The sequence below is a fragment of the Buteo buteo genome, chromosome 13 (genome assembly GCF_964188355.1).
Source record: "Buteo buteo chromosome 13, bButBut1.hap1.1, whole genome shotgun sequence".
Lineage (NCBI taxonomy): Eukaryota > Metazoa > Chordata > Aves > Accipitriformes > Accipitridae > Buteo > Buteo buteo.
In genome coordinates, this window is record NC_134183.1 from 12,127,953 (window position 1) to 12,152,088 (window position 24,136).

The following is a 24,136-nucleotide window of genomic DNA, read 5'->3' on the forward strand; positions in this document are numbered from 1 at the left end:
GGGATCGCCACGCCCCGGGGCGGTGACTGACAGCAGCGCGGCGAAGCCGAGGAGAGACCGGCTCCCGGCATGGCGGCGGCGAGCGAGGTGCCGGGCGACCCCAGCCCCCAGGACTTCGTCTACGGGGAGGAGGACTTTGTCTTGCAGGGAACCGGCTGGGGGGGCGAGCCGGGCTCCGCGCCCTCCCGCTTCGACCGGGCGCTGCTGGAGGGCTGGAGCGACAGGATGGAGCGGGGCTTGTTCCGGTACCGGCTGGGGCCGCTGCCCACCCGCGTCCTGCCCGGCCCCATGAGCCTGGTGGCCCAGCTCAACGTCCAGCGCGGCACCGAGCGCCGCCCGCCGCAGGCCGTCCTCAGCCTCCGGCAGCCCTTCGACCCCCGGGCCTTCAACTTCACACGGATGCGGCCCGGCGAGGTGCTGCTCCGCCTGCGCAGGGCGGTGGACGAAGGAGGAGGAGGAGGGGGCGGGGGTGCCGCGGCCCCCGACTACCTCCTGGTGGCCATCAACGTCAGCCCGCTGGAGCAGGGCCACGTCCTGCTGCTGCCGGAGCCGGGCCGGGGGCTGCCGCAGGCCCTCACCGCCCCGCTGCTCCGCGGGGGGCTGGAGGCGGCGCTCCTCAGCGCCCACCCCGGCTTCCGCCTGGGCTTCAACGGGCTGGGGGCCTGCGCCTCCCTCAACCACCTCCACCTGCACGCCTTCTACTTGGCCCGGCCGCTGCTGGTGGAGTCGGCGCCCGCCCAGCCCCTCTGCCCGGCCCGCGGCCTCAGCCTGCTGCGGGACGTCCCGGCGCCCGCCTTCCTCTTCTACGCCGCCGGCCCCGCCGGCCTGGAGGCGCTGGCGCGGGACGTCTGCCGGGCGGCGGAGCACCTGACAGACACCGGCCTGGCCTACAACGTCTTCGTCACCCGCGGCGACCCGCCGGAGGGGGCCGGGGCCGGGCGGGGGCTGCGGGTGCTGCTGTGGGCGCGCAGGCCCAGCTTCGGCGCCAAGGCGGGCGCGGCCTTCAACGTGGCGCTCTGCGAGCTGGCGGGCTACCTGCCGCTGCCGGCGGCGCCGCTCTTCCGGGACATCACCGAGGCCGAGGCCCTGCGCGCCATCCGCGAGCACCTCCTGCCGGAGCCGCAGCTGCTGCGTCTCGGCGAGGACCTGGCGCGGCTCCTGGCGGGCTGACCGGGGCCGGGGCCGGCACCGGCACGGGCGCGCCTGCCTCCGCGCCGTCCGCCAGGAGGCGCTGCGCGGCGGCGGGCCCGGCGGAGGCGCGCGAGGCCGCTCTGGCTGGCGGCGCCGGCGTCTCTATGGCCGGTGAGGAGGGGGCGGGCGGGGGGGGTCCCCGCGCCGGCCCCGCCCCCGCGCCGGCCCCGCCCGGCGAGTGCGTCCCCGTCGCCATGGGAACGGGGCGACCCTGGCAGTCGGTGCGATGGAGGCGGGCGGCGGCGGGAGGCCGGCCCCGGGACCCCCCCCGGGCCTATCCGCTGCCCCCAACGGCCCCCCCGGTCCCGATCCGCGGAACAGGCGGAGGAAGCGCAGGCGAGTGCGGCGGACGGGAGGCGGCCCCCCACCCCCACCCCACCCCCGGCAGGGCCCGCCCGCGCGCTCCCGGGCCGTTGCGCCCGTGTTCCGCCGGGACCTCGGGGAGCCTGTCCGCCCGTCTGTCCGCCCGACTGTCCGCCCCTCTGCCGTTAGCGTGGGGCGGTGCCGCCGCCGGGCCCTGCCTGCTCCCCCCCCGCCGTACAGACCGGCGGACTCGCGTTCGTTCCCGGGCGCGGTGGCAGAGCCCGGCGGGACGCAGCCCCGGGGCTGCGGGAGCGAGGGCCCGGCCCTGCCTGACGCCGAGGGGCAATGCTGAGCTGGGCCCTCTGGTCCTTGGCCCCAGAGAGGCTTTCCGGGGACCTTCTGAATCGGAAAATAAACGCTCTTTCCCCTAAATTGTCCCAATAATCCCAAGCGTGACATGTCCGAGGAAAGACCCTGCATTCAGGACCCCTCTTTGCCCTGTTGCCTCGCAGCTTGCTGAGCTCGCGTTGGCTCCAGATCAGATCTGCCCGTTAGCTCTGTGGAGCGCAAGTTGCCTGTGTGCGTGCAAGAAGGTGGTTGTCTCCCTCCCTCCCACGCGCCCGTGCCCGGGACGGGGCCCCGGTTCCTCGCTGAGCAGCTGTTCTGTCCTCTCTTTCAATTCCAGTGTTCCCTCCATCAATCTGACCAGCTGCAAGTACGAGAGTGGTAAGTCTGAGATGCTGCAGGGTGTCCGTTCAGATCAGCCCACCGACAGATGGCAAGCTTTATGGGTGTCTGCTCAGCCAGGGAGGAGTGCTGCTACCGAATTTCCACTGCACAGTTGCTTTTGGTTTAGGTATTTAGTGGTTGCAAGCGACTTGGGCCCCTGTGAAAAGTACAGTTTCTCACACTTTGGACTGAGGTGCCCTCTGGTTTAAAGAAACAGAAAATGTGCAACAACAGTGCAAGCCCTCGACCCTCCCCATACATCTGCATTTGCCAAACATCTGCTAAGATTGGCGAGAAGGGTTTAGTTAGGGGCAGTTACAATGCAAGATCGGTACCTGTGCTTGGGGAAATGACATGAGAGGTCTCAACTGTTTAACATAAGGCCAGTGATGGAACAGGCAGGATTGGTACCTGGAACCTCTCCCTTTGCTGTCTGTCTCCTGTGACATGCTCCAGGGAGCTGGTCCCCTCTCCTGTCTTGCTCTTCTTTGCTGCCACAAGCTGTATCTTAAAAGAACAGACTCCTAGCAGTTGATGGATGTTGTTAGCCTATTTGCTAACAACTGTCATAGCAGTGCAACTGCATTGGCATTGTTGAAGGTCACAGCCTGGTCAGCTGTGCGAGGAACACAGTTTTTATACAGAGGGACAGGTGCTGTGCTTTTTACCTAAGGCCGTGCTTGGGCAGTGTGGTGACAGGAGGTGGATGGGCACCCGCAGCAGGAGGTGGTGTGGCAGCACAGGTGCCACAGGAACCAGAACCGTTTCACAATGGTGCCTAACGTGTGTTGACCTTCATCGCCTCCCCAGCCCTGTGAGAGGCCAAATTCAGAACTGGCACTTACACAAACCATCCTGGCAGCAACCTTCTGCTCCAGAGCTTGTGTGTTCTGCTGCCAAATAACTTTTGATTTTGAAGATGACACTCATACCCTCAGAAGATTTGTATCTGCCCGTGTGGCGTCAGACCCACAGCGGATTCAAGCCTGCTGTGGTTCAGGAAGTGCTCTGGGACTGTGGACTTACAGGGCTGATAGCTCCCAGTACACTTGCAGCCAGAGGCTGGGGGTGAGTTTAGCTGGGTAAAGCTTGTGTTTCTGACACCTCCTGAAGGGTCCCGCCAACACCTTGCATCTCTGAGAGTAGAATTGCAGCCTGGAGATCTTTGTTTCACACTCCGTCCCTGGTTATTTTGGGGATTTAACAACCCCTGGTACTTACATCCTCTGCCGGGCCCCTTGTCATGTGCTTGCTTTGGTACAGTGCGGCGGGCAGCACTATGCTGCGGGCTGAAAGAAGCAGGAGAGAATGAGGAGTGGACAGTGTATTGGACAGACTACTCAGTCTCTCTGGAGCGCGTCATGGAAATGAAGCGGTTTCAGGTAAATACTCCCATGCAAAGGCTGCCCAGTCGGAAGAGCTCGGGAGGGAGGGTGAGACAGGGGCTGTTAGTGGAACAGCGTGTTGCAGAAGGAAACAGCAGTGTCCCAGCTAGCACCTGCGCCCCTTCTCTGCATCAGTTGCAGAGGGCGCAGGTTCACAAGCCTTTACTTCTGTTGTGTCTCTGATACGGTGCCATTGGCAATGCTTTGGCAGTAGTGTGAATTGGAAAGCCGCCAACCCCTTTAATGTAGCATGAAATAAATGGTTCTTGATGACAAATGGCTCCCTGAAGCTGCCATGTTTTAGCGAGGGAGAGCTTCAGGGCTGAGATGGAACAAGCAGATAAATCACATGGGTGAAGTTCAGATAAAGCAGCTGTAGCGTAATCTTGTCCCTCAGCAGATGTTCAAGGCAACTGCAGGCCCAGCTTCCTGTTCTGCAGGCCAGTTTCTCCATACGCGGGCTTTCCTCAGGTCTCAAGGAGGATCCCTGCTGTTCCTTTGCTGATTCTGTTTTTTGTCTGCACCTCTTTCAGAAAATCAACCATTTTCCAGGCATGATAGAGATCTGCCGTAAGGACTTGTTGGCTCGCAACCTTAACCGCATGCTCAGGCTCTTCCCCAAGGAGTACAATATATTTCCCCGCACTTGGTGCTTGCCAGCTGAGTGAGTGATACGCATTAATGCAGCTGAGAACAGGGCTATGAAATTAGGTAGTGGGAACCACTATGCTTGACAGCCAGGGCAGGGATGGGGCGCCTCTCTGAGATCTCATCGCTTGGCCTGGGCCTTTATAACCTTCCCTCGAAGGGAATGGGGTGTTGAGACACGTTTCTAGTTTCACACATCCTTAATTGCAATTAGATTGAATTAGCCCATGGAATGGTGTCCTCTGTGCTGTGTGGCTTGCTGCTGGGCAGACCGCATGCCAAAGGGCTAAATCTGGGGAGAAGGACCCACCCGGAAAGCCAAAGGGCAGCAGGCGAGTGGGAAGTGTAAACTGGTGTTTCGGTGGAAGGGCTCTCAGCAGCTCAGGGCAAATGGGAGAGGCAACTGCAGGGCAGCGCGGCAGGCTCCCTTCCCCACCGGGTGGGTCAGTGCCCGTCGCTCACCTAGGGAGGGCACAGAACTGGAGCATGAGGCAGTTCTACGCCACCGACTGTGACGCCTGTCTTCACAGCCCCCTGCACCTCTGCCATCCGCTGCAGTGGAGCACACTGATGGCAGAGGGTAGTGGGACGGCACAGGTCACTATGCTAGTACATATACAGTTAGACATAAACCATCACCGAATTACTCAAGCTTTGGGGCAGAAGGCCTGGCTTCTCTGATCATATACAGGCAAGCAATGATAGAAACATAGCTGAAAGAGACCAAAGAGCACTTGGAGTTTGGGTGGTTGCAAGGAGACAAGATACCCAGTCTTAGACAGATTTTATTCTTACTGTTTCCTGAAGATCTCGAAGTTGGGCTCCTGTCACCTGTTCTGTAGCTGAACTTTCCTCATGGTCAGAATGATTTTCTTAGTATCTGACCTAAAGTATCTTTGCTGAAGTATCAGCATTTACTACTTCTCCTGTTTGCACTGGCCTTGGAGAACAGCAGTTTGCTGCATTTTGCTAATAGCTTGTCATGTGCAGGAAGGTGATTGCCATGTGTGCTCCCAGTCTTCCCATTTCTGGAGAAGACAGACCTAGTTCTCTCATCTTTCTCTTCCAGGCTGCATTTCCTGGACTCGGATTGCTCTTGGCGCTGTTTTCAGGGATTTGTCCTGTTTGCCTCTCTCTTCCCCTAAATGTGGTGCCCACTAGAGAGACGGTGGGCTAGGGCCCACCTAGGGCCAATTTGTAACTCATATAGATCAGGAATAGGTCTACTATTCCTCTGCTGCAGAAGTTTGGTCTGTACTGGCCCACAGCACCATAGTTTGAGTACCTAACTGTTATGAGAGAGAAGAGAGGCTGGTTTTTGCAGCTTGTAACAGTTACCCCTTCCTTGCACAGCTATGGAGATTTCCAGGCCTACAGACGTGCGAGGAAAACCAGAACATTCATCTGCAAGCCAGACAGTGGCTGCCAAGGGAGAGGTATCTTCATAACGCATAATCCAGAGGAGATCAAACATGGAGAGCATATGATCTGTCAGCAGTATATCTCTAAGGTAATGGGGACAGTCTCGAAAATACAGGTGGAGGATTGCAACTTCCATCTCTTCCAGCATCCCACATCCTCCTTCTGTCCTTTGCCCTTTGTCCCTTGTCTTCCTGGATCTGCCAGGGGCACCGGGGTGGCTGCAGCACAGCAGAGGCATGGCAAAAGCTTGCCTTTCTCCTCACTGCTGAGCTGCCAAGGAAGCAACGCAGATAGAGCAGCCAACCTTAAGGAATCGGCAGCATGCCTAGCAATGTTTGCTCATGCTTGCTCCTGCCTTTTTTCTCACAGCCTTTCCTCATTGATGGCTTTAAATTTGACATGCGTATCTATGTGCTGGTCACATCTTGTGACCCGCTGAGGATTTTTGTCTACAAGGAGGGTCTGGCCCGGTTTGCCACCATGAGGTACATCGATCCCAGCAGCAGAAACCTGGTAAAAAAGGGAAGTTTCCAAAGAATTCGCATAGTATCTGTAGGTGTTAGTCCCTAATTCGTCGTAGGGGCATCCCAGACCTTAAAAAGGCAGGGACTGGTAGGTTTCATGGGACCCAGCTTTCTTCTTTCCTGTTCTCCCCTTCCTCTATACCTCCTCCTCCTCCTCCTCACAGGAGGTATTTCAGGAGTGCCTGAAGTAGATCTGCTCCCAGGCCCCACATGTGGGCTGTTTACTGGCATTATCACAGAATCATGGAATTGTTTCGCTTGGAAGGAACCTTGGAAGGTCTCGAGTCCAACATTCTGCTCAAAACTGGGTCAACAATAAATTCAGATCTGTTTTCTTGGGGGTTTCACTCAGTCAGGTGTTGAAAACCTGCAAGGATGGAGATCCCATGGTGTGTCTGGGCAACATTCCTACTGCTTCTTGCCTTTATGAGCATTCTCAAGTCCACACCGTTCCTTGCCTGCCTGCTCTTCAGGCAGAAAAGAGGGACCTGGGGATTATCTGGTGGTAGTGGAACAGCCTAGGAGAGACAGGGAGGGGAAGGAATTGGGAAGGGAAGGTGCCAGAGTATGGCCATGCCCACCTCCAAGCAGGGGTCTGTAACCTGTAAAATCCCAACAGAGGATGGACTGTAGTGTTGGATTGCTGTGCTACAGTCATGGGCTGCCCTGAGATACCCCAGGCTTCTGGTTATCTGCCTGCTTGTCCCAGAGCTGCATATGTATATGCCCTCTCTCACTCCACTACATGCATGTCTTGGAGACGTCTTTTGCTTTGGGTGAGTGAAAGAAGAGGAAGAATCTGCAGAAATTTGCTGCAGCTTCTGTCCTGAGGAGTCCTTTGTTTGGCAGTGAGGCCACAGTTGGAATGGCATTTGTGGAGCTGACTCCTGTGCTCTCCCACAGAGATAAGGGCAGAGGAGCAGAGAGGGTAGAGCTCTTTTAGCTCTAACTTCTGGCTAGAGAGGGCATCACCAGCATGATTAACTCTTTGCTGCAAGTCACCGCCACAGACAAGAGGCAGAAGCAGGCGAAGTTGGTGGCTAGACTAGTGCTAATGGGGCTGTTTCTATTTATGCTCTGTGGTTAAGAGTAAATGAAAATATCTTGCCATTCCTCCCTCAGGATGATATCTGCATGCATTTGACCAATTATGCTATCAACAAACATAATGAAAACTTTGTCCAGGATGACATGACGGGCAGTAAGAGGTATTGTCTTGTCCATGTACCCCAATGCCCTGTGCACATCCTGCAGGAAAGCTGCACTTGGGACACTGGTTTACTTCCATCTTTCCTGGGGCAAACATGCTATCACAGGTCAGTTCTTATAATCTCCTGTCCTCCACACAGGAAACTGTCCACCCTGAATGCCTGGATGACAGATAACAGCTACAACACAACAAAACTCTGGGAAGATATTGAAGATATTATTATAAAGACTCTTATTTCAGCTCATCCTGTTGTGAAGCACAATTACCAAAGCTGCTTTCCGAACCACACGACTGGCTGTGCCTGCTTTGAGATACTGGGTTTTGACATTTTGGTAGACAGAAAGTTGAAGCCCTGGCTGCTAGAGGTGAGGAAGGAGTCTCCTCCTGTGTTGAAGCAACTCTGGAAGCAGCAGACAGCCAAGACAGCTTGTCTGGGGGATGCTCCAGAACAAGGGGTGGTGGGAGGGACAGAACTCGTTTGATTAAAAAGGGCCACCTCATTCACAAAATTGAACAGGCTATGAAGACAAGTAGCCAAGCAACCTGCTGTAGGCTAAGTGGGATCTAACAGCCTGTTCCCTGTACACCCTCTCTAACAGCAGGGAGTTTCCTGAACCTTAGGACTCCTTGACCTGTAACAAGCGTCTTGAATTTATGATAGCTGCCCCATGCCTATAGTCCTGTGGGGTGTGGGATTTAAATGACCTGTGGCACAGATGGGCATTACATTGCAGAAGGACAGAACCAGCTTCTGCCTGCAGCCTCCTGCTTTCTCTTGCTGTTACAGGGAAGAACATCCATGGAAAGTGTGTGGGGGAGCAGACTGGGGCCAGCAAGCTGGCTGCTGGCAGCACTTTCTGGGAGCTGGGACTTGCCAGGTTAGATTAGCTGCTTGTTTTGGCAGGTGAACCACTCTCCCAGCTTCACCACAGACTCTCCCCTAGACCGTGAGGTGAAGGATGCTCTTCTCTGTGATACCATCAACCTGATAAATGTGCATGCCTGTAACAAAAGGAAGGTGCTGGAGGAAGACAAACAGCGGGCAAAGGAACGGCTCCTCCAGGGCCATCAGACTCTCCGTGCATCCAGGTATTGCTCTTCCCCACAGTGCTGCACATCCCCAGTGAGAAAGTATGGGGCATGGCAGAGCAGGATAAAACCAAGGCTGACTGTCTCCAAATTAGAGCTCCCAGAGGCCGTGGCACTATACAGCCTCTGGGAAGAGCTCTCACAAGCCATCTGCATCCTGCAAGGAAGAGCCAGGGCTCGTCTCTTGGTGCTAGGAGATCTGAGACACCTGGTGCTCTGGGCCCTGTACAGAGTCATCCCCATTGAGCTGCGTCTTGCTTGTCACATCTGTCAGTGCCGATGGGCAGTGCCAGCATCCATGGGCTCTCAGTGAAGCTCACAGGATGGACAGCAGCACTGCTTCAGGGACCAAGAGCACCTGGGGGCACGGGGCCCTTCTCCAGAGCAGGGTTCCTTTCTCAGGGCTGAGGGTTTTCCCCCCGTTCTCTGGCTGCATGTCCTTTCATGAGGCCATGTTAGATTAGCCTGCTGCCCGGGCTTTTCCTGCCATGCAGGGTGAGGCAGGAACTGCCTACAGCTCCCATTTCAATTAGGAGACCTGAGATCACTCTGGGCTGGAGATGCTGAGTGTGTTAGCCCTGGGTTGTGCCTGCCCCTGCAGCCTCGGCTGCTCTGAGCTCCCTGCTAGCGAGGAAAGCTCCCAGCAGCATGCAGGGTGGCAGATACACCTTGAATAGGCCCATTTTAACTGAACTTCCCTTGTAACTGGGTTAGTTGGGTGAAAAGGCTGAGGGGCAGGGTGTGAGCCTGGGTGGCAGGGGAGAGATCTGTAAATGCTTCACCAGCACTCTACAGGGAGAAGATGAAGAAGTGTGGGTTGTCTTGGTTCCTTGCAGTGCACCCATGTGAAACAGGCTCCCAAACGGGGAAAGACAGGGGAAGGTGCTAGCTAGGCCCTTGTCCCTCAGCCAGGACAGCACCTGGATCCTCCTATCGCAGCTCCCTGCCTGTGCTTTCTCCCGGTTTGCAGACGCGAGGAGTTAGAGAGCAACCAGGCTGCCTGGCTGTCCCAGGCAGAAAAGTACGAGAACTCACACCTGGGCAGTTACCGGCGCATTTATCCAGCATGTGGAACAGAGAAGTATGAGCCGTTTTTCAAGCAGAGTGGCTCCCTCTTCCAGGAAACAGCGTCATCCAAAGCACGAGAGGATTGTGCCAGGTACACTGCCCCTGTGGAAAACCCACTCCTCATAGGGCTGGCATAGAGACTGCTTGCTTATGATCCCTTCTTAGGAGCAACTCTGCTGCTTACAGATGTAAGCAAGCTAGTAAGAGGTGGAAGGGAAGGAGTCTGCATGTGCTGTGTCACCATAGCAAAGCAACTTCCTTTTGCATGTAGCCTTGAGAGGCAAATGCAATATTCCATTGACTTTTGGACTCTGGCAGCACCATATCACAAGTGTCCTCCACCCTTCTGGCCAGCACAGCCTAATTCAAGGGCATTTCTCACAGCGGTGAGAGTCTCTTTTAAAAGCACTCCTGGCCTATTTCTTGGCACGCTTCTATTATAGGCTATTCCCTACAGAACTTCTGACTGCAGTAAAATGTCCTCAGATTGAAGGCTTTGTAATAGCCTTTTGCTATTATGGCTCTTCTCGTACCAGTGACTAAGACTACTGTTGTATGGCAGGCAGCAACTGGAGGAAATTCGCCTGAAAAAAGAAAAGTTGGAAGCCATTACCAGGAAGAAGAAAACAGAGAGGAAAGACCTGCATGGAGAGTCAGCTGGGGACAAATCCCAGATCCGTAATAAAACCACAGCTCCTATGACCCGCCTCACATATAGAAGCACCAGGACGTGGGATAGAAAGGTACCTTGCTTTGTCAGTGGCTGTTCACGGGGCTCTCAAAGGCAATAACATGGCTCTGGGAACAGTGCTGGGCCGTGGGTGTCTCCCAAGGAACAGGACTACGAGGTTGGACTCCTCTTCATGAAGTCCAGAGAGTTGGCAGCTTGTGCTGGGAGGTACTTGCAAGCACCACTGTTGTCCCCTCCCTGCTGTGGCTCCCACCAGGATCTTCATCCCACTCCACCTCAAAGTCTGTAATTCTCCTTAGGGCTCAGAGCAGTCTGTGGCTTTGTCTCCCTTGCACATTACTACAGCTTCAACTTTGCTGTAACTTAGGTGTTTCCTTCCTAAGCTACGGCGCATGCAGTACAACTCTATGCAACCCCAGGATATTGTGGAAGATGAGGAGAAGAAAAGAGTAAATGCTCTTAAGCAACGTGAGAACCTTATCCGAGGCCTGGGCATCATAGATCAGCTCTCCCAGCTGCTCCCCACAACTGACAGACCAGCTGACACCCAGCAATCCTGCACTGTTATCCCCAAGCACCAGGTAACTGAAGATTGCCCAGATCCATCCTGCAAGGCCAACACAGGAGAAAGTCATTCACGGGAGGATCCCGAGGAATGAGCCATGGGCATTGAGCATCTCCGGTGTGGCTCAGTTAAATGAGATCCAATGTAGCATCTGGGTCTGTGGGTTTTCATACAGTTACTGACTTTTTCCCTTTCCAGTGGGTGCACTGGGGCTGTGCCAGTCAGCTGTGTAGAGCCCCTGAACACCCTTCCCCGGAAGACCCCTCTCCCCAGTATTCCAAAGAACAGACCACAGTGATACTGCATTTTGGACACTGCTGTCCCCAGCACACAGCTTAGTGTGAGCTGCTGCTTCAGGGCAGTAGTGCGATTCTCCTAGCTGAATAAAATGAATTCCTGGGTAGGCTAGGAGCATGGTAAAGGAGCGCACGCAGCAAAGAGGGCCTGAAGGGAAGCGTGGGGATGTCTTAAAAAAAAAAAATAATCACTAAGTGAATTCTGCACTGCAAACAACGCCTCTCCCTAAACATCTTGCCTTCTACATTACACCATTCCCCACATGGGGAAGGTGACCAGTTAGTGCATGTGCCTGAAACCCCAGAGGGCTCAGCCCTCAGTCTGGGGCTCCCCCTTCAGAGTCATCCTTGCTCTGCCAGAGCACGCTACAGTGTAAACCTTCAGCACTGCTGCTGCTGCATCCCAGACAGTCTCAAGGCACACAGCTGAGGAAAGCTGGGCTTCACAGAGAATTACACCAGGGGAACCAGGGTTGGGACCTAAAGGAGATCTGCATGGTTGTCTCAAACTGAGTCTTGGCTGCCACGCCAATTCCCAAACCGGGCTACTGGTCTAAAACCAGACGAGGAAGCCCACAGTCTGTTATCTTTGGGCTCCATTGGGTGACAAGGGCTGTTCTGGAGCACTGAGGGTGGCTGTCGCCTGCTGTGTCGGGGATGGGCTACTTCTGGACCTGCGATTCATTAAAAACTGCGCAAGGTCCATTGCATCTTCCAGTGGCACCCCATCTGTTTCCAGAAAGGGGGCCTGCTCCTGGCTGGAAGGGTGACGTACCTCAGGGGGATGCAGACAAAGTCAAGGCACTAGAGCTGTAGGAATTATTCAGGACCTAGGAGTCTTCTAGTACCTTAGGAGAAATTGGAAATAGTCCATTTAATTTAACAAACGAAGTCTAAGATGGGATTTGATCTGTAAGAACTAATGGCAGCTGCCTTTTCCTCTACCAAAGCAGAACAGAACATGAAACCCAAACTCTGCCTAAAATCTTGCTAATTTTTTCAACAGTGAAGGATTATTTGGGAGTGGGTCAGATCCTTTATCGCTGAGTCTTCCCAGCCTGCTCTGGCATGTCTTTACACAAACCCTGCTCCACCTCAGCCCACTGTTATGGGCAGAGGATGAGTATCTCAGCACTGCTGCAGGCAGATCAGGCAGGCAGCTGCTGTGACCCCTTAGATGATGTTAATCTGGGACGGTGACTGTGCCGTGCCTGGGAAGAAAGTGCAGGGTGATGCTTTACTGAGTGACCGTAGATAACTAGAGAAGACTTTTCCTTCCTGTCTCTTGCCAAGGCCTCCAGAGCTAAGCCGCAGCTGCTTTCTTTCCTTCCAGCCACAGTTTCTCTGGGAGGCACCTGGGGGCCAGGAGACCCACTGCTTAACAACACACAACTCCCTCTCGCTCCTGGGAGGTCCAGTCCGATCTTCGGGACAGCAGTTCATACACAATGCCAGAGCCAACGCCGAGCTGCCAGCTGTCCCAGGCTCGGATCCTGCTGCCGCAGGCACCCTCTCCATTCGAGGCCAGAGCATCCCTTGCCACAAGCGGGGCCTCCGGGCGCAGGACACAGGCTGGCTGCAGGGCCAGACAGCACGGATGGCAGCAGTTACCCAGCCCTGCATCAAACCCAAGAGGCTGCAGGCAGGAGGCCAGTGGCTCCCTGGCACTGGAAACAAGGCTGAAGGCTGTGAGTATGCATTACCTTCCTTTGGCTCCAAGTGGCTGCCTCATGGAGGCTCAAGTCAGTGAGCTGGAGCCATGGGCAGACACTTGGGAGCTGTGGATGTTCCTGGCCTTGCTGGGGTGGGAGGAATGGGTGGGATGGATAGAACTCAGAGTCCCTGGGGTGCTCAGACCCTGTGGAGGTGACACCGCACTCTTCTCTGGGAACTGGTGACCGCTGGAAGTCTCTGCCCGAGGCCGGTAGCATCCCATTTGCCAGGGCAAGGAAGAAAGTAGGTGGTTTCCCAGGACCAAGGGTTGATATGCTGGGATGGGGGAACGCGAGAAGCCCAGAAGTACTTGAGAGTCGGGTCAGAAACGCAGCAGACAGGACAGCCAAAGGGGCACGTTAGCTGTGGGATATATGGAGGAGACACTTGGTGACACAGCATGGCCCCCAGCCTCTCCCCACGCCTCCCTCCCTCCCTCCCTCCCTGCTGCTCCCTGCTGCCCACGCCCCCTCCAGAACTACACCCACGCTCCCACCACCCACACCTTCACCCAGCTCTGCCCACCTCCCCCCCTGCTCCCCCACCATTGGCTTAGGCTGTTCGCAGCCTTAGGAGCAGGGAGGAGCAGGGGCAGGGCCCAGCACCATCACAGAGGGTGGCAGCAGGCTGCTGACACACAGAGCTGCCGGTGTGTGCCTGCCCCCCACATCTGCTTGTGCTCTTCCAGGTGAAGGTGGTAGGCTGTCCTTCCACACAGACAGCTGTCACCCGGGGTCCCCAGCCAGCACGGGGAATGCCACAGCCAACGGCACCTTCACCCGGGGTCCCCAGCCAGCACGGGGAATGCCACATCCGATGGCACCTTCAGCTGTGCTGCAGTCCAGGAGTAAACCATCTCCTCCGCCACCCATGTGCAGCACACGTGTGCCTCGCACCGTGCTGGTGCGTCGCACGCTTGCAGCGTGAAAAGCACAGGTAACGTGGCAGAGGGGATGCCCACGCTCGGCCTTACTCCCTGCGGGTGCTCGCCAAAGAACCACGGCTGCTGGACGGGGAGGGTTGTCCCGGCCCGGGGCCGGTTGTCTGCACCCCCTGACCGGACTCTGGGCCCCAGCCAGGCTCCCACTGCTGCGCGCCCCCGGGCAGCACAGCAGCTTTACCGCTGCCAAGCCGTGGGCTGGCACCCCCCTCGGCAGCAGCCGAGCCCCCCGGGAGGCTGCCCCGCTGCCTGCCCGCCCGCCGTGGGCCCCTCGTCCCTCCGACCACCCGCCCGGCACCGGGACCCCCGGGGCGGCCGCGCCGGGCACCCCCATGGCGCGGGGCCGAGACCCCCGCCGGGCCCCCGCGCCTCCCCCGCCGGGCCGAGCCCGGCCCGCCCCGCCGCCGGCCCCGCCTGGTTCCCGGTCCCCGGCCATGGCGGCGCTGCTGCGGCGCGGGTTGCGGGCGGCCGCGCTCCTCGCCGGAGCCCCGCGGCGGGCGGCGGCGGCGTGGACCGGGAAACGGGAGCCACCGGACCGGGCGCTGGAGGGGGCCGAAAGGTGCGGGGCGGCCGGACCGGGGGTCGGGGACCGGGGGCCGGGCCGCTCATCTCTCTCCCCCGCAGGGCACGGCGGCGGGCGGCGGCGCGGCTGCGGCGGCTGCAGCGGGAGCTGGGCGGGGGGCGCGGAGCCCCCGAGCGCACCCTGACCTGGCAGGCGATGGAGCAGATGCGGTGAGCGGCGGGGCCGGGCCGGGCGGGGTCGGGTCCCGGTGCCCGCGCCCCGCTGACCGTGCCCGTACCCGCAGGTTCCTGCGGCAGGAGCAGCCCGAGGAGTGGCCGCCGGAGCGCCTGGCCCAGGGCTTCGGCGTCAGCCCCGACGTGGTGCGGCGAGTGCTGCGGGGCCGAGGCTGTCCCCCGCCGCGCCGCCGCCTGCGGCAGGACGAGAGGGCCCTGAGCGCGGCACCGGCCACCGGCCATGAGGTGCGCGCCCCCGACGGCACGCTGCTGTACCGGTTGCCCCGGGGCGGGCCGGGACCCGGGGCGCAATAAACGGCTGTAGGGGACCCGCCTCCGCCCGCCCCCGCTTCCTCCGCGCCAGCCATGGGCTCCGACGCGGCGCGGCTGCTGGAGGCGGCCGACTTCGCGGCCGGGAAGCACAAGGAGCAGCGGCGGAAGGACCCCGAGGGCACCCCCTTCATCAACCACCCCATCGGTGCGGAGCCCCGCCCGTCCCGGGACAGCCCCGGCACCCGCGTCCCGCTCGCGGGGCCCCTTCTGCCCCCCAGCGCTGCCCGTCCCCAGGATCTCCCCTCCTGCACCGAAGCATCGCCCGTCCCCGGGACCCCCCCCCCGCCCCCGGGACCCCTCCGCCCCGGCCCTTGGAGAGAGCCACGTCCCTGCCACCCGGCGGGGCTCTGAGCCCCCCAGGGCACTGCCCGCCCCCGGGCCCCCACCCTCCACCGCTCCCGCCCCGTGTTCGGCTGCGGGAGCTCTCTCCTCCCGCCCTCCCCCGCCGTCGCTCCGCCGTGGACAGGGCCCCCGGCCCCTACAGCCCCCGCACCCGCCCGGCCTGCGGGCAGCGCCCGCCCCGCGGGGCTATCAGCCCGCGGGGGCGTCCCCGCCTGCTCCGGTACAAGGCTTTCAGCCCCAGGACGTGCCCGCGGGGAGTGTCCGTCCCCGCCGCCCCGGGCACTGCCCGCCTCCCGGGGGAACCCCCTCCCCGCCCCCTGCCCTGGCCCGGTGCTCCCCCCTCCCCGCGCCCCCCTCCCCACCTCTCCGCTCTGCGCCGCAGCCGTAGCCAGGATCCTGGCCAGCGAGGCCGGCGTGACCGACATCGTCGTGCTGCAGGTAACGCCCCTGCCCGCTCCCCGCTGCGGCGGGGGCCCGGTCCCGCACCCCCGACCGTCCCCCCTCCCTCCTCCTCCTCCTCCTCCTCCTCCTCCCAGGCCGCGCTCCTCCACGACACGGTGGAAGACACGGACACCGCCTTCTCCGAGATCGAGGAGCGGTTCGGGGAGGAGGTGAGGCGCGTCGTGGAGGAGGTGACGGACGACAAGGCGCTGCCCAAAGCGGAGCGGAAGCGGCTGCAGATCGAGCGGGCCCCCGCCAGCAGCCCCCGCGCCAAACTGGTCAAACTGGCCGACAAGCTGCACAACCTGCGGGACCTCAACCGCTGCACCCCGCAAGGTGCAGCAACGCGCCGGGGGTCCCCCGTGCCCCCCGGCCCGCCCCGCTGTCCTGGGCCGGGCCCCCCCTCAGCCCCCTCCTTCCCGGAGGTGACGCAGGCCGCGCGCGTGTCCCCGCAGGGTGGTCGCCGCAGCGCGTGCAGGAGTACTTCCAGTGGGCGGCGCGGGTGGTGGCCGGTCTGCGCGGGACGAGCCCGCCGCTGGAGGCCGCGCTGCAGCGGCTCTTCGAGGAGCGCGGCGTGGCCTCGGCGCCGCCGGGGCCTGACACCGGCACCGAGACCGGCGGGGCCTGGGAGGACCGGGAGCCGCGGGCGGGGCGCGGCGGCCAATAAACGTGCGCCGAGCTGAGAGTCCCGCCTCCCTGTGTTGCCGTGACGCCGGGCACTTCCGCCGGGGGGTTCCGCCGCGGGGTTCCGGCGGGCGGCGCGTCCGCCTTCGGGCGTTCCGGGCGCCGCGTCGCTCCCCGCCGCCCCCCGCCGCCCCGCCATGGCCTTCGCCGGCCGCCGCGACGTGCCCGAGCCGCCCGACTTCGGTATCCTGAAGCGGCTGGCGCGGGACCAGCTCATCTATCTGCTGGAGCAGGTCCGGGCCGGGGCGGCGTCCGGCGGGGGCCGCTCGGGGATGACCGCGGGTGGCGGGGTCGAGGACCGGGGGGGCGGCGGGGCGGGGGCGAGGCCGGGCCCCGCACCGGGCGGGGGGGGATCCCGCACCGGTGGCTGGGGCTGGGGAGGCGGCGGGATCGGGGTCGGCCCCGGGCGGGAGAAGGTGGGGAGGGGTCGGTGCGGCCGGCCCGGCACCGGCAGGGGAGGGGGCTCGGCCCCGGGGCGGCCGGTGGGGCGCCGGCCCCACGGCCCGCCTGCCCTCAGCTCCCCGGGAAGAAGGACCTGTTCATCGAGGCCGACCTGATGAGCCCTCTGGACCGCATCGCCAACGTCTCCATCCTGAAGGTACCGCGGGGGCTGGGGCTGGTGGCTGCCCGCTGCCTGCGCTGCCCGCACTGCCTGCCCACGCCCCGGCCTCTCCCTGCAGCAGCACGAGGTGGACAAGCTGTACAAGGTGGAGAGCCGGCCGGTCATCAGCGCCAGTGACCAGTGAGTCCCCTGCTGTGGTGGCACTGGGGCTGCCCAGCCGGCCTGCAGCCACCCCACAGCCGGGCCAGGCCAGAGGGGTGCGCGGATCTGGGGGCAAGAGGCAGGGTCAGGCGGGGGGGGCAGGTGCCTCTTCCAGCTCAGAATTTGTCACCGCTGGACTGGATGGGTCCCACAGCAGAGCTGCTGAGGAGATGGGCTGGGCACAAGGGGCCTCTCACTCCCCTCCATTGCTCTGTGATGGCAGGTTCTGCTTCCTCGTCCGGCCACGGATCAAGACGATGAGGTACATCGCCGGTGAGTGCAAGCAGCTGAGGGGCAGTTGTCCGTCACCCGCTGTTGATGGGTGACACCTTGGCCCCACACTGAAGCTTGGGCTGCAGCTGCCTCATGGGGAGCATCCTGCACTGCCTGGGCTGGGCTCGGTGCTCTGGGCTGCCAGTGTTGAGTGGGCTTGAAGAAGTGCTTTCAGCAGGTCTGCAGCCTTGGCAGATGGGCCTCATGCCCAGTTTTTTTTTTTTTCTCTGCCTGAGGTATTTCGGGTCCTGTGAAGTGTGGGACCCTGGACCTCATCAAACAAGAGGAGTTGTGCTGATTCAGGGGGGTGGGCAGCCTTTGCAGAGTTGGCGCGATTTTTGTTCACAGATATTGTCAATGCTGACAAGATGTCAGGGAGGAGCAGGAAGTACAAGATTATCTTCAGCCCCCAAAAGGTCAGTTTGACCACACTCTGCTGCCAGTTACCCTGTCGTTCTGTGTCTGTGTGGCCTTCGTGCCTTCCACCCCTTCTACGGACACCACAAGTTCTTTGTTTCTAACCCAGAAATGTTTAATTAAAACCAAATGTTGTGATGCCTGGGAATGACCTGGTGCCGTCCGTCGCCAGATCTTTTCTGCTCGCTTGAAGCCTGACTGGGCCCTGAGGGTCCCTCCTTCTCTTCCAGTTTTATGCTTGTGAGATGGTGCTGGAGGAAGAAGGAGTCTTTGGTGGTGAGTGGAGCTGTGGCGCCTGCCTCTTCCCCCGCCCCGAGGGCTGGCTCGTGGTAACTCTGATGCCACAGAATCCCAGTTGAATCCCAGTACTGGGATCCCTGTGCTGGGAGGGATGGGAGTGCAAGCAGGAACCACGGGTTCCCTTGAGCCTGGGTGCCTGCCTACGGGCAGGCATGTGCATGCTACAGCATCCGTGCCTCTTCTTTGTCTTCTGAGAGGAGAGAGGGTCCTGCCATGAATCCCTGTGGAAAGACCCCTTCTCTCTGCTCCCCACACCCGTTTGTGGGGCTGTCGCGGTTCTTGGGGCTGTTTCTCCTGGGGGCTGGGTAACTGTCATCTTTCCTTGTCCCAAACTCAGACGTCACCTGCGATGAATGGTCCTTCTACCTGCTCCCCCTGGACGAAGACATCATCAGCATGGAGCTGCCCGAGTTCTTTCGCGACTACTTCTTGGTCAGTGGGACACTCCCGCTGGGACGCTGCCCTGCAGGGTGGCAGCCTTTCCCTCGCTCATCTGCTGGGCTCGGGACAGAAGAGCTTTGTTCAGAGAGCTGATGCATGACGTCCTGCTCAGTCCCCTCGCCGCAGGCCCTTGTTTTCTGTCTCAGGGTGGCTTTTACCAGGGGTGGCTGCTCTGATGGGCTGTGATGCCTCCCCTCCTCCACACACCTCTCCCTGTGCTGGCCCCTCCTCTGCTCCCTCCCAAGCAGCTTCGGGGCATCCCAGCATGTTCCTGTGCATGTTCCTCCTGGAAGCACCAAGCCCAGGACCCACTCCATCCCCAGTCCATCTCCAGCCAAGTCCCCCAGTGTGGCAGTTGTTTCCCAGCCAGCCTGCCCTGACTCACTCCCCCATGTCGTCTTGTCCGTGCAGGAAGGAGATCACCGGTGGATCAACTCAGTCGCTCGAGCCCTGCAGTTACTGAACTCCCTGTACGGGCCTTTCGGCAAGGCCTACGGGATTGGCAGGTGTGCCAAGGTATGGTCCGCGCTCCTGCGCTCGGCTAGCACATGGGGAGGCCTCTCTGATCCTGTAAGGACTACCACTCACAGGGAATCAAACCCCATCAGCCGTGTGGCATTGTGTCACCGCAGAGGTGGCACCGTGTTGCTGCTTCTTCCCAGGTGGGGAAGCAGCAGCACATAAGGGGCCAGTGCTGGGGCAGGCTGCGGCCCTCGGTGGGAGCCTGGGGGTGCTCCCCTGGGCCCTGGCACGCTCTGCCTGTCACAGATGAGCTACGAGCTGTGGCGGGACCTGGAGGAGGAGAGCGAGGCTGATGGCCAGGGCAGGAAGCCCGAGATTGGCAACGTCTTCCTCATGGACAGAGGTAGGCTGGAGCAAGGAGGGCAGCAGGCAAGGGCCAGGCAAGGAGGAGCAGTTTGGGCCGGCAGCTTGCCCAGAGGGGCAGGGAGAGCGTGTTCCGGCTGCAGGGAGCAGCAGGAGTACAGGGTGGCTGGCTGCAGCAGTCGAGGTCGGGCAGGGCTGTGGCAGGCAAGGAGGGTGGGCAAGGGAGAAGTGTGAGGGCAGCCTGGGCAGTGGCTCTCGTTGCAGACACGGACTATGTGACAGCGCTGTGCTCCCAGGTGGTGTACGAGGGGCTGGTGGATGACACCTTCCGCATCAAGTGTGGTAGGTCACCGGGGGAAGGCAACAGGGCGGCTCGGGGCTCCGTGCATGTGTAGCAAGAGTCTCGGGTTTGTGCCCAGCATCATCAGACGCAGGGCTTGTGTGCTGCAGCCTGAGCCTGTTCCCCACGGGGACAGTCCTGGTGTGGGGTGCTGCTGGAGTCTGTCCACGAGGACAGCCCTTGGGCTGGGCGGGCGTCCCCTGTCTCTGCTGCCTTTTGCAGCAGGGCCAACACGTGCGGGGATGTCGCTAGCCCTGGGGCAAAGCAGCATTTCATCCTTCTCTGCAGGGAGTGTGGATTTTGGGCCAGACGTCACCTCTTCTGACAAGAGTATTAAGGTGCTGCTTAATGCCCAGGACAAAGTGAGTCCTGCTTATGTGCCTCAGGGAAAGGGGGTCCCCCCGTCCTCCATGCCCAGGTGGCACCAGGAGGAGGCTGAGCCAGGCATTTCCTCCCCTAAGCCTGAGCAGGGAGCGGCCAGGTGCTGCTGGGTCTCAGAGCACAGGTTGGGAAGGGTCGGGGCACAGAGACCAGAAAAACGTGGTCTGCAGGCACAGCTTGGCTCTTGTAGTTGTCAGAGTCCCTGTGTGCAGGGGTGTGTTGTGCCAGCCAGTCAGTATTTTGGGGCACTGACTGCCCCAGTGGGGATACCACCTTGTCAGGCTGCTGGCAAGCGTCAGCTCCAGTTGCTGCCATGCTGGGGGCTGTGGCTGGGCTGGCCCCATGCTGGCACAGGGGAGCATGGGGCCCGGCATCGACTGCTGCGTTGCTCTCTGCAGGTCTTCAGCCAGATTCGGAACGAGCACTTCTCCAGCGTGTTTGGCTTCCTGAGCCAGAAGTCGCGTAACCTGCAGGCACAGTATGACGTGAGTATCGCCCCAGTGTGTGGGACACCCACGGTGCCATCCCTCCGCATCCAGGTCACCTCCCCAGGTGCTCTTTCTTCCACAGCGGCGCCGTGGCATGGACATCAAGCAGATGAAGAACTTTGTCTCTCAGGAACTGAAGGGACTAAAGCAAGAGCATCGCCTGCTGAGCCTGCGTAGGAGCTGGGGCTGGGATGGCAGGGAGGGAGAGGCCCTCGGCTGCTGCAGCGGGTGCCTGGGCTCCTGGGGAAAGGGGCAGGGGCTGAAGGGCCCTGCTAGTCCCCAGGAGGGGCAGATGATCTGAGCAGTGGGCAGGATTACAGAGGCCATTAGTATGTGCAAGAGTCTGTAGTGGGGCTGGGGCGGGCAGGACAAGCAATATGCAGAGCTTGTTATGCCTCCAAAGTGGCCCTCTCTCTTGGCTGTGCAGATATTGGTGCCTGCGAGTCCATCATGAAAAAGAAGACCAAGCAGGACTTCCAGGAGATGATCAAGGCTGAACATTGTGAGTACTCTTCTCTGTCCCGCATCTGTTGCTGCTCCTATCCCAATCCTCCCTTCCCTGCCCTCCACTCCGACCCAGTTGCCCCAGCCCTGGGCAGCCTCACACCTGGGTGCCCCCTGCGTGACCACAGTCCTTCCAGACCGTTTGCATTGGCGTGGGTCTTGAGGTCCTAGATAGGGTCAAGCCACATCCTCAGAGGGCTGGCGTGTGGTGGGGTAGGAGGCCCAGCATCTCAAGCCTGCCCCATTCCCTGGGGCTCAGGGAGGGAGGCTGAGCCCATACTCCAGCTCGGTTAGCTGGTGAGAGCGCTGGGGGTGGGTGAAGTGATGCTGCCTCTTCCCCGCCATAGCTCTGCTGGAGGGCTTCGACATCCGTGAGAGCACCAGCTTCATAGAGGAGCACATTGACCGGCAGGTGAGACCACACTGAGCCGGAAGGATGGGCTGCTCTGGCCGCCCCATCCCACTGCGTGGACGTGGGGGCTGCAGGCAGCTCACCGCCTGCTCCCACACAGGTGTCCCCCATCGAGAGCCTGCGCCTGATGTGCCTCCTGTCCATCACAGAGAACGGTGAGGTGTTTGGCCGCACTGGGCAGGGAGGGGCGGCACCAGGGCCCTCCAGCCTTGGCGCAGAGCTCACCCTGGTGCTCCCCACAGGTCTCATCCCCAAAGACTACCGCTCCCTGAAAACCCAGTACCTGCAGGTGAGGGACTGGGGGCTCACCGCAGAGCAAGTGTTGTGTTGGACAGGGCTTCCCCTTCCTGCCTGCTGCTTGCTGCAAGGCACTGGGCAGCAGCACTATCCAGGGGTGCTCAGGCTGTCTCTGCTGGATGGCCCTTGCCTCCATGGGCTCTGCATGAGCCCTGAGCTCTGCCTGCCCCTGCCCTTTGCCTGCGGGGTTGCTCTAAGCAGAATCCCCCATGGAGGTGGCACCCTGCCACCTTCCCATGCTTGCAGCTGGGGCTCCGTGCTGATCCAGCTGCCCCCTTCCCCAGAGCTACGGACCTGAGCACTTGCTGACCTTCCACAACCTCAAGCGCATCGGGCTGCTCACCGAGCAGTCAGCTGGAGAGACTCTGACTGCTGTGGAGAGCAAAGTCAGCAAGCTGGTGACGGACCGTGCTGCAGGTGAGAGCCTGCCCTTTGTCCCATGAGTCCCTTGGGAGCCTGGGCTGTAAGGAGCCCTGGAGTTGGGAGCTGCTGCTTCAGAGCTGGCTGGAAGCATGTGGCAAACGTGGACACTGCAGGCACAGAGCACGTCCCCAGAGATGGTGCTGCCTCTGCCCACGGGCCACAGGGCTGGCAGGCACTGCTGCCAGTTCTCTTCTAGAGCCAGGAGCTCTGCACATCCCTCTGCCCAGCCTGTGGCTGTGATTGATCCAGAGACTCCAGGCCTCTCCTTCAAGGCCGTTTCTCCTTATCTTGTTTTCCAGGAAAGATCACTGATGCGTTTAATTCTTTGGCCAGGAAGAGCAATTTTCGAGCCATAAGCAAGAAGCTGGGGTTGGTATGTCCTTGCAGGGCTGCTGGCCTGCCGCTCTGCCCATGTGCCCACTGGTGCCAGAAGACCTCTGGTCAGTCTGTGCCCATGCCTGCCTCTCCAGGCTCAGCATCCCCAGGGACATGCACTGCATGGGGCCAGAGCTGCGGCCGCTGCTCCAGGCAGTGGAGGAGCTTCTCCCCTAGACAGGAGGTCACTGCGGGCTTCCCAGTCTGCCCTGACTCTGGGCCCCACCGGCTTGGTGAAGGGCCGTGTGCTCCGGCTGTGCAGGGGCTGGGGCTCACCTCGCTGCCTGCAAATGCTCTGGCCCAGCTCCAGCAGCAGCGCTGGCTTTGTGCAGCTGCCTGCCACTGGAGGGGGGGCAGCTCTATGGCCGTGGTCCTAGGAGGGGGTGGAGAGGTGACATTTCTGTCCCTGGCCCTCCAATGCTCAGCCTGCCCAGGCCATGTGTTTGCTGGCCCTGGCCCGAAGGTAGCGGGGCAGGAGGTGGGGGCAGAGGCTTGCTCTGAGCGTCTGTCCCTCCTCACCCGCCTGCACCTCTAAGGGGGTTGGTGAAGCCCCGAGCAGGCTGGTCCTGTACCCTGAGTATTGCACATCTCTGCAGATCCCCCGGGTGGATGGAGAGTACGACTTGAAGATGCCTCGGGACATGGCTTACGTTTTCAGTGGGGCCTACGTCCCCCTGAGCTGCAAGATCATTGAGCAGGTGAGCCCACCTGCTGCTGGGGAGCACTGCGTGCATCTCCTCTGAGCCCTGACCTCCTCCTGGGGGGTCTGGTGGGGGTCCTTCTGCCCGGGGCTGGGGCTGGCAGTGCTCAGCTGCTGGTCGGTGCTTCCCTCCGCTGAGCCGTGCCCAGCACCTGCAGCCCAGCCCCACTGGGCCTGAGCCTGACCCCCTGCCCCGTCCCCCAGGTGCTGGAGCGCCGGGGCTGGCTGGGCCTGGAGGAGGTTGTGCGGCTGCTCAACGGCAACGAGTTTTCAGTCTCAGGTAGCACCAGCACTGGGCTGAGGGTGGGTGGGCCTGGGGCTGGTGGGGCCGACAGCGTTCTGCCTCATCCAGACAGCGCCGTGGAGGACAACCCCGCCTGGGATTCCCAGCGCGTCATCCTTGCCGTCTTCCTGGGGGGCTGCACCTTCTCAGAAATTGCCGCTCTTCGGTTTCTGGGGAAGGAGAGAGGTAGGAGCTGCAGCGGGGCGCGGGGGGGAGAGGGCAAAAGCTCGGGGCACCCAGCAATCACGGCATAAAGCCGAGCAGCGGCCATGCTTGGCATTGGTGGTGGCTAGAGCCAGCGGGGAAGGGGGTGGCGAGATCCATGGGCCCTCCTGGCGAACTCTCCCATGCCCGCTCTGCCCCACGGCACGGCCGGGGCTGGCAGGGCACTAGCGGGGCCTCTCCCCCCCCAGGGTGCAAGTTCATCTTCCTGACCACGGCCATCACCAACAGCGCCCGTATGATGGAGGCCATGATCGAGGCCAAGGCGTGAGGCCCGGCCGGGGCTGGGGGGGGGGGGGGCTCTGCCGCCCTCCGTGCCCCCCTTGTCAATAAACATCTCTCCTGGCACAGCTCCGGCTCGGCCTGGCGCTGGGGGCGGGCGG

The 24,136-nt window shown here is 60.9% G+C and overlaps 4 protein-coding genes across 9 annotated transcripts; all 4 read left to right on the forward strand.

Annotated features, from left to right (window-relative positions):
* Positions 1 to 34: 34 nt before the first annotated feature.
* On the forward strand, positions 35 to 1,170 carry GDPGP1 (GDP-D-glucose phosphorylase 1). The gene has a single exon (XM_075044765.1). It carries the CDS (start codon positions 70 to 72, stop codon positions 1,168 to 1,170), a length of 1,101 nt encoding a protein of 366 aa, XP_074900866.1. The 5' UTR covers positions 35 to 69.
* Positions 1,171 to 1,181: 11 nt separating this feature from the next.
* Positions 1,182 to 14,606, forward strand: TTLL13 (tubulin tyrosine ligase like 13). 3 transcript variants are annotated; one of them, XM_075044747.1, is made up of 16 exons: positions 1,182 to 1,302; positions 2,180 to 2,220; positions 3,487 to 3,605; positions 4,142 to 4,272; positions 5,610 to 5,766; positions 6,048 to 6,191; positions 7,325 to 7,410; positions 7,552 to 7,777; positions 8,317 to 8,501; positions 9,472 to 9,660; positions 10,132 to 10,312; positions 10,644 to 10,841; positions 12,455 to 12,809; positions 13,523 to 13,770; positions 14,399 to 14,506; positions 14,581 to 14,606. In XM_075044747.1, exons 3-14 carry the CDS (start codon positions 3,585 to 3,587, stop codon positions 13,759 to 13,761), a joined length of 2,112 nt encoding a protein of 703 aa, XP_074900848.1. In that variant the 5' UTR covers positions 1,182 to 1,302; positions 2,180 to 2,220; positions 3,487 to 3,584; the 3' UTR covers positions 13,762 to 13,770; positions 14,399 to 14,506; positions 14,581 to 14,606. The 3 variants fall into 3 exon arrangements, with proteins under 3 accessions (XP_074900848.1, XP_074900846.1, XP_074900847.1); XM_075044745.1 differs by lacking the exons at positions 1,182 to 1,302; positions 6,048 to 6,191 and having other exon boundaries at positions 1,886 to 3,605; XM_075044746.1 differs by lacking the exons at positions 1,182 to 1,302; positions 4,142 to 4,272; positions 6,048 to 6,191 and having other exon boundaries at positions 2,211 to 2,220; positions 7,325 to 7,777.
* A 123-nt stretch (positions 14,607 to 14,729) lies between these two features.
* On the forward strand, positions 14,730 to 16,362 carry HDDC3 (HD domain containing 3). The gene is made up of 4 exons (XM_075044766.1): positions 14,730 to 14,987; positions 15,567 to 15,622; positions 15,721 to 15,961; positions 16,081 to 16,362. The coding sequence occupies exons 1-4, from the start codon at positions 14,876 to 14,878 to the stop codon at positions 16,290 to 16,292; spliced, it is 621 nt and encodes a 206-aa protein (XP_074900867.1). The 5' UTR covers positions 14,730 to 14,875; the 3' UTR covers positions 16,293 to 16,362.
* VPS33B (VPS33B late endosome and lysosome associated) lies at positions 16,340 to 24,103 on the forward strand. Of its 4 annotated transcripts, none has more exons than XM_075044750.1 (23): positions 16,340 to 16,542; positions 16,827 to 16,907; positions 16,990 to 17,051; positions 17,296 to 17,345; positions 17,694 to 17,761; positions 17,993 to 18,038; positions 18,400 to 18,494; positions 18,915 to 19,019; positions 19,272 to 19,368; positions 19,578 to 19,670; positions 19,957 to 20,030; positions 20,448 to 20,534; positions 20,620 to 20,710; positions 20,965 to 21,039; positions 21,389 to 21,453; positions 21,554 to 21,608; positions 21,696 to 21,742; positions 22,035 to 22,167; positions 22,473 to 22,546; positions 23,145 to 23,246; positions 23,453 to 23,521; positions 23,601 to 23,717; positions 23,945 to 24,103. In XM_075044750.1, the coding sequence occupies exons 1-23, from the start codon at positions 16,447 to 16,449 to the stop codon at positions 23,963 to 23,965; spliced, it is 1,803 nt and encodes a 600-aa protein (XP_074900851.1). In that variant the 5' UTR covers positions 16,340 to 16,446; the 3' UTR covers positions 23,966 to 24,103. The 4 variants fall into 4 exon arrangements, with proteins under 4 accessions (XP_074900851.1, XP_074900849.1, XP_074900850.1 ...); XM_075044749.1 differs by having other exon boundaries at positions 16,344 to 16,542; positions 23,453 to 23,528; XM_075044751.1 differs by having other exon boundaries at positions 16,360 to 16,542; positions 19,593 to 19,670; positions 23,453 to 23,528.
* Positions 24,104 to 24,136: the final 33 nt, after the last annotated feature.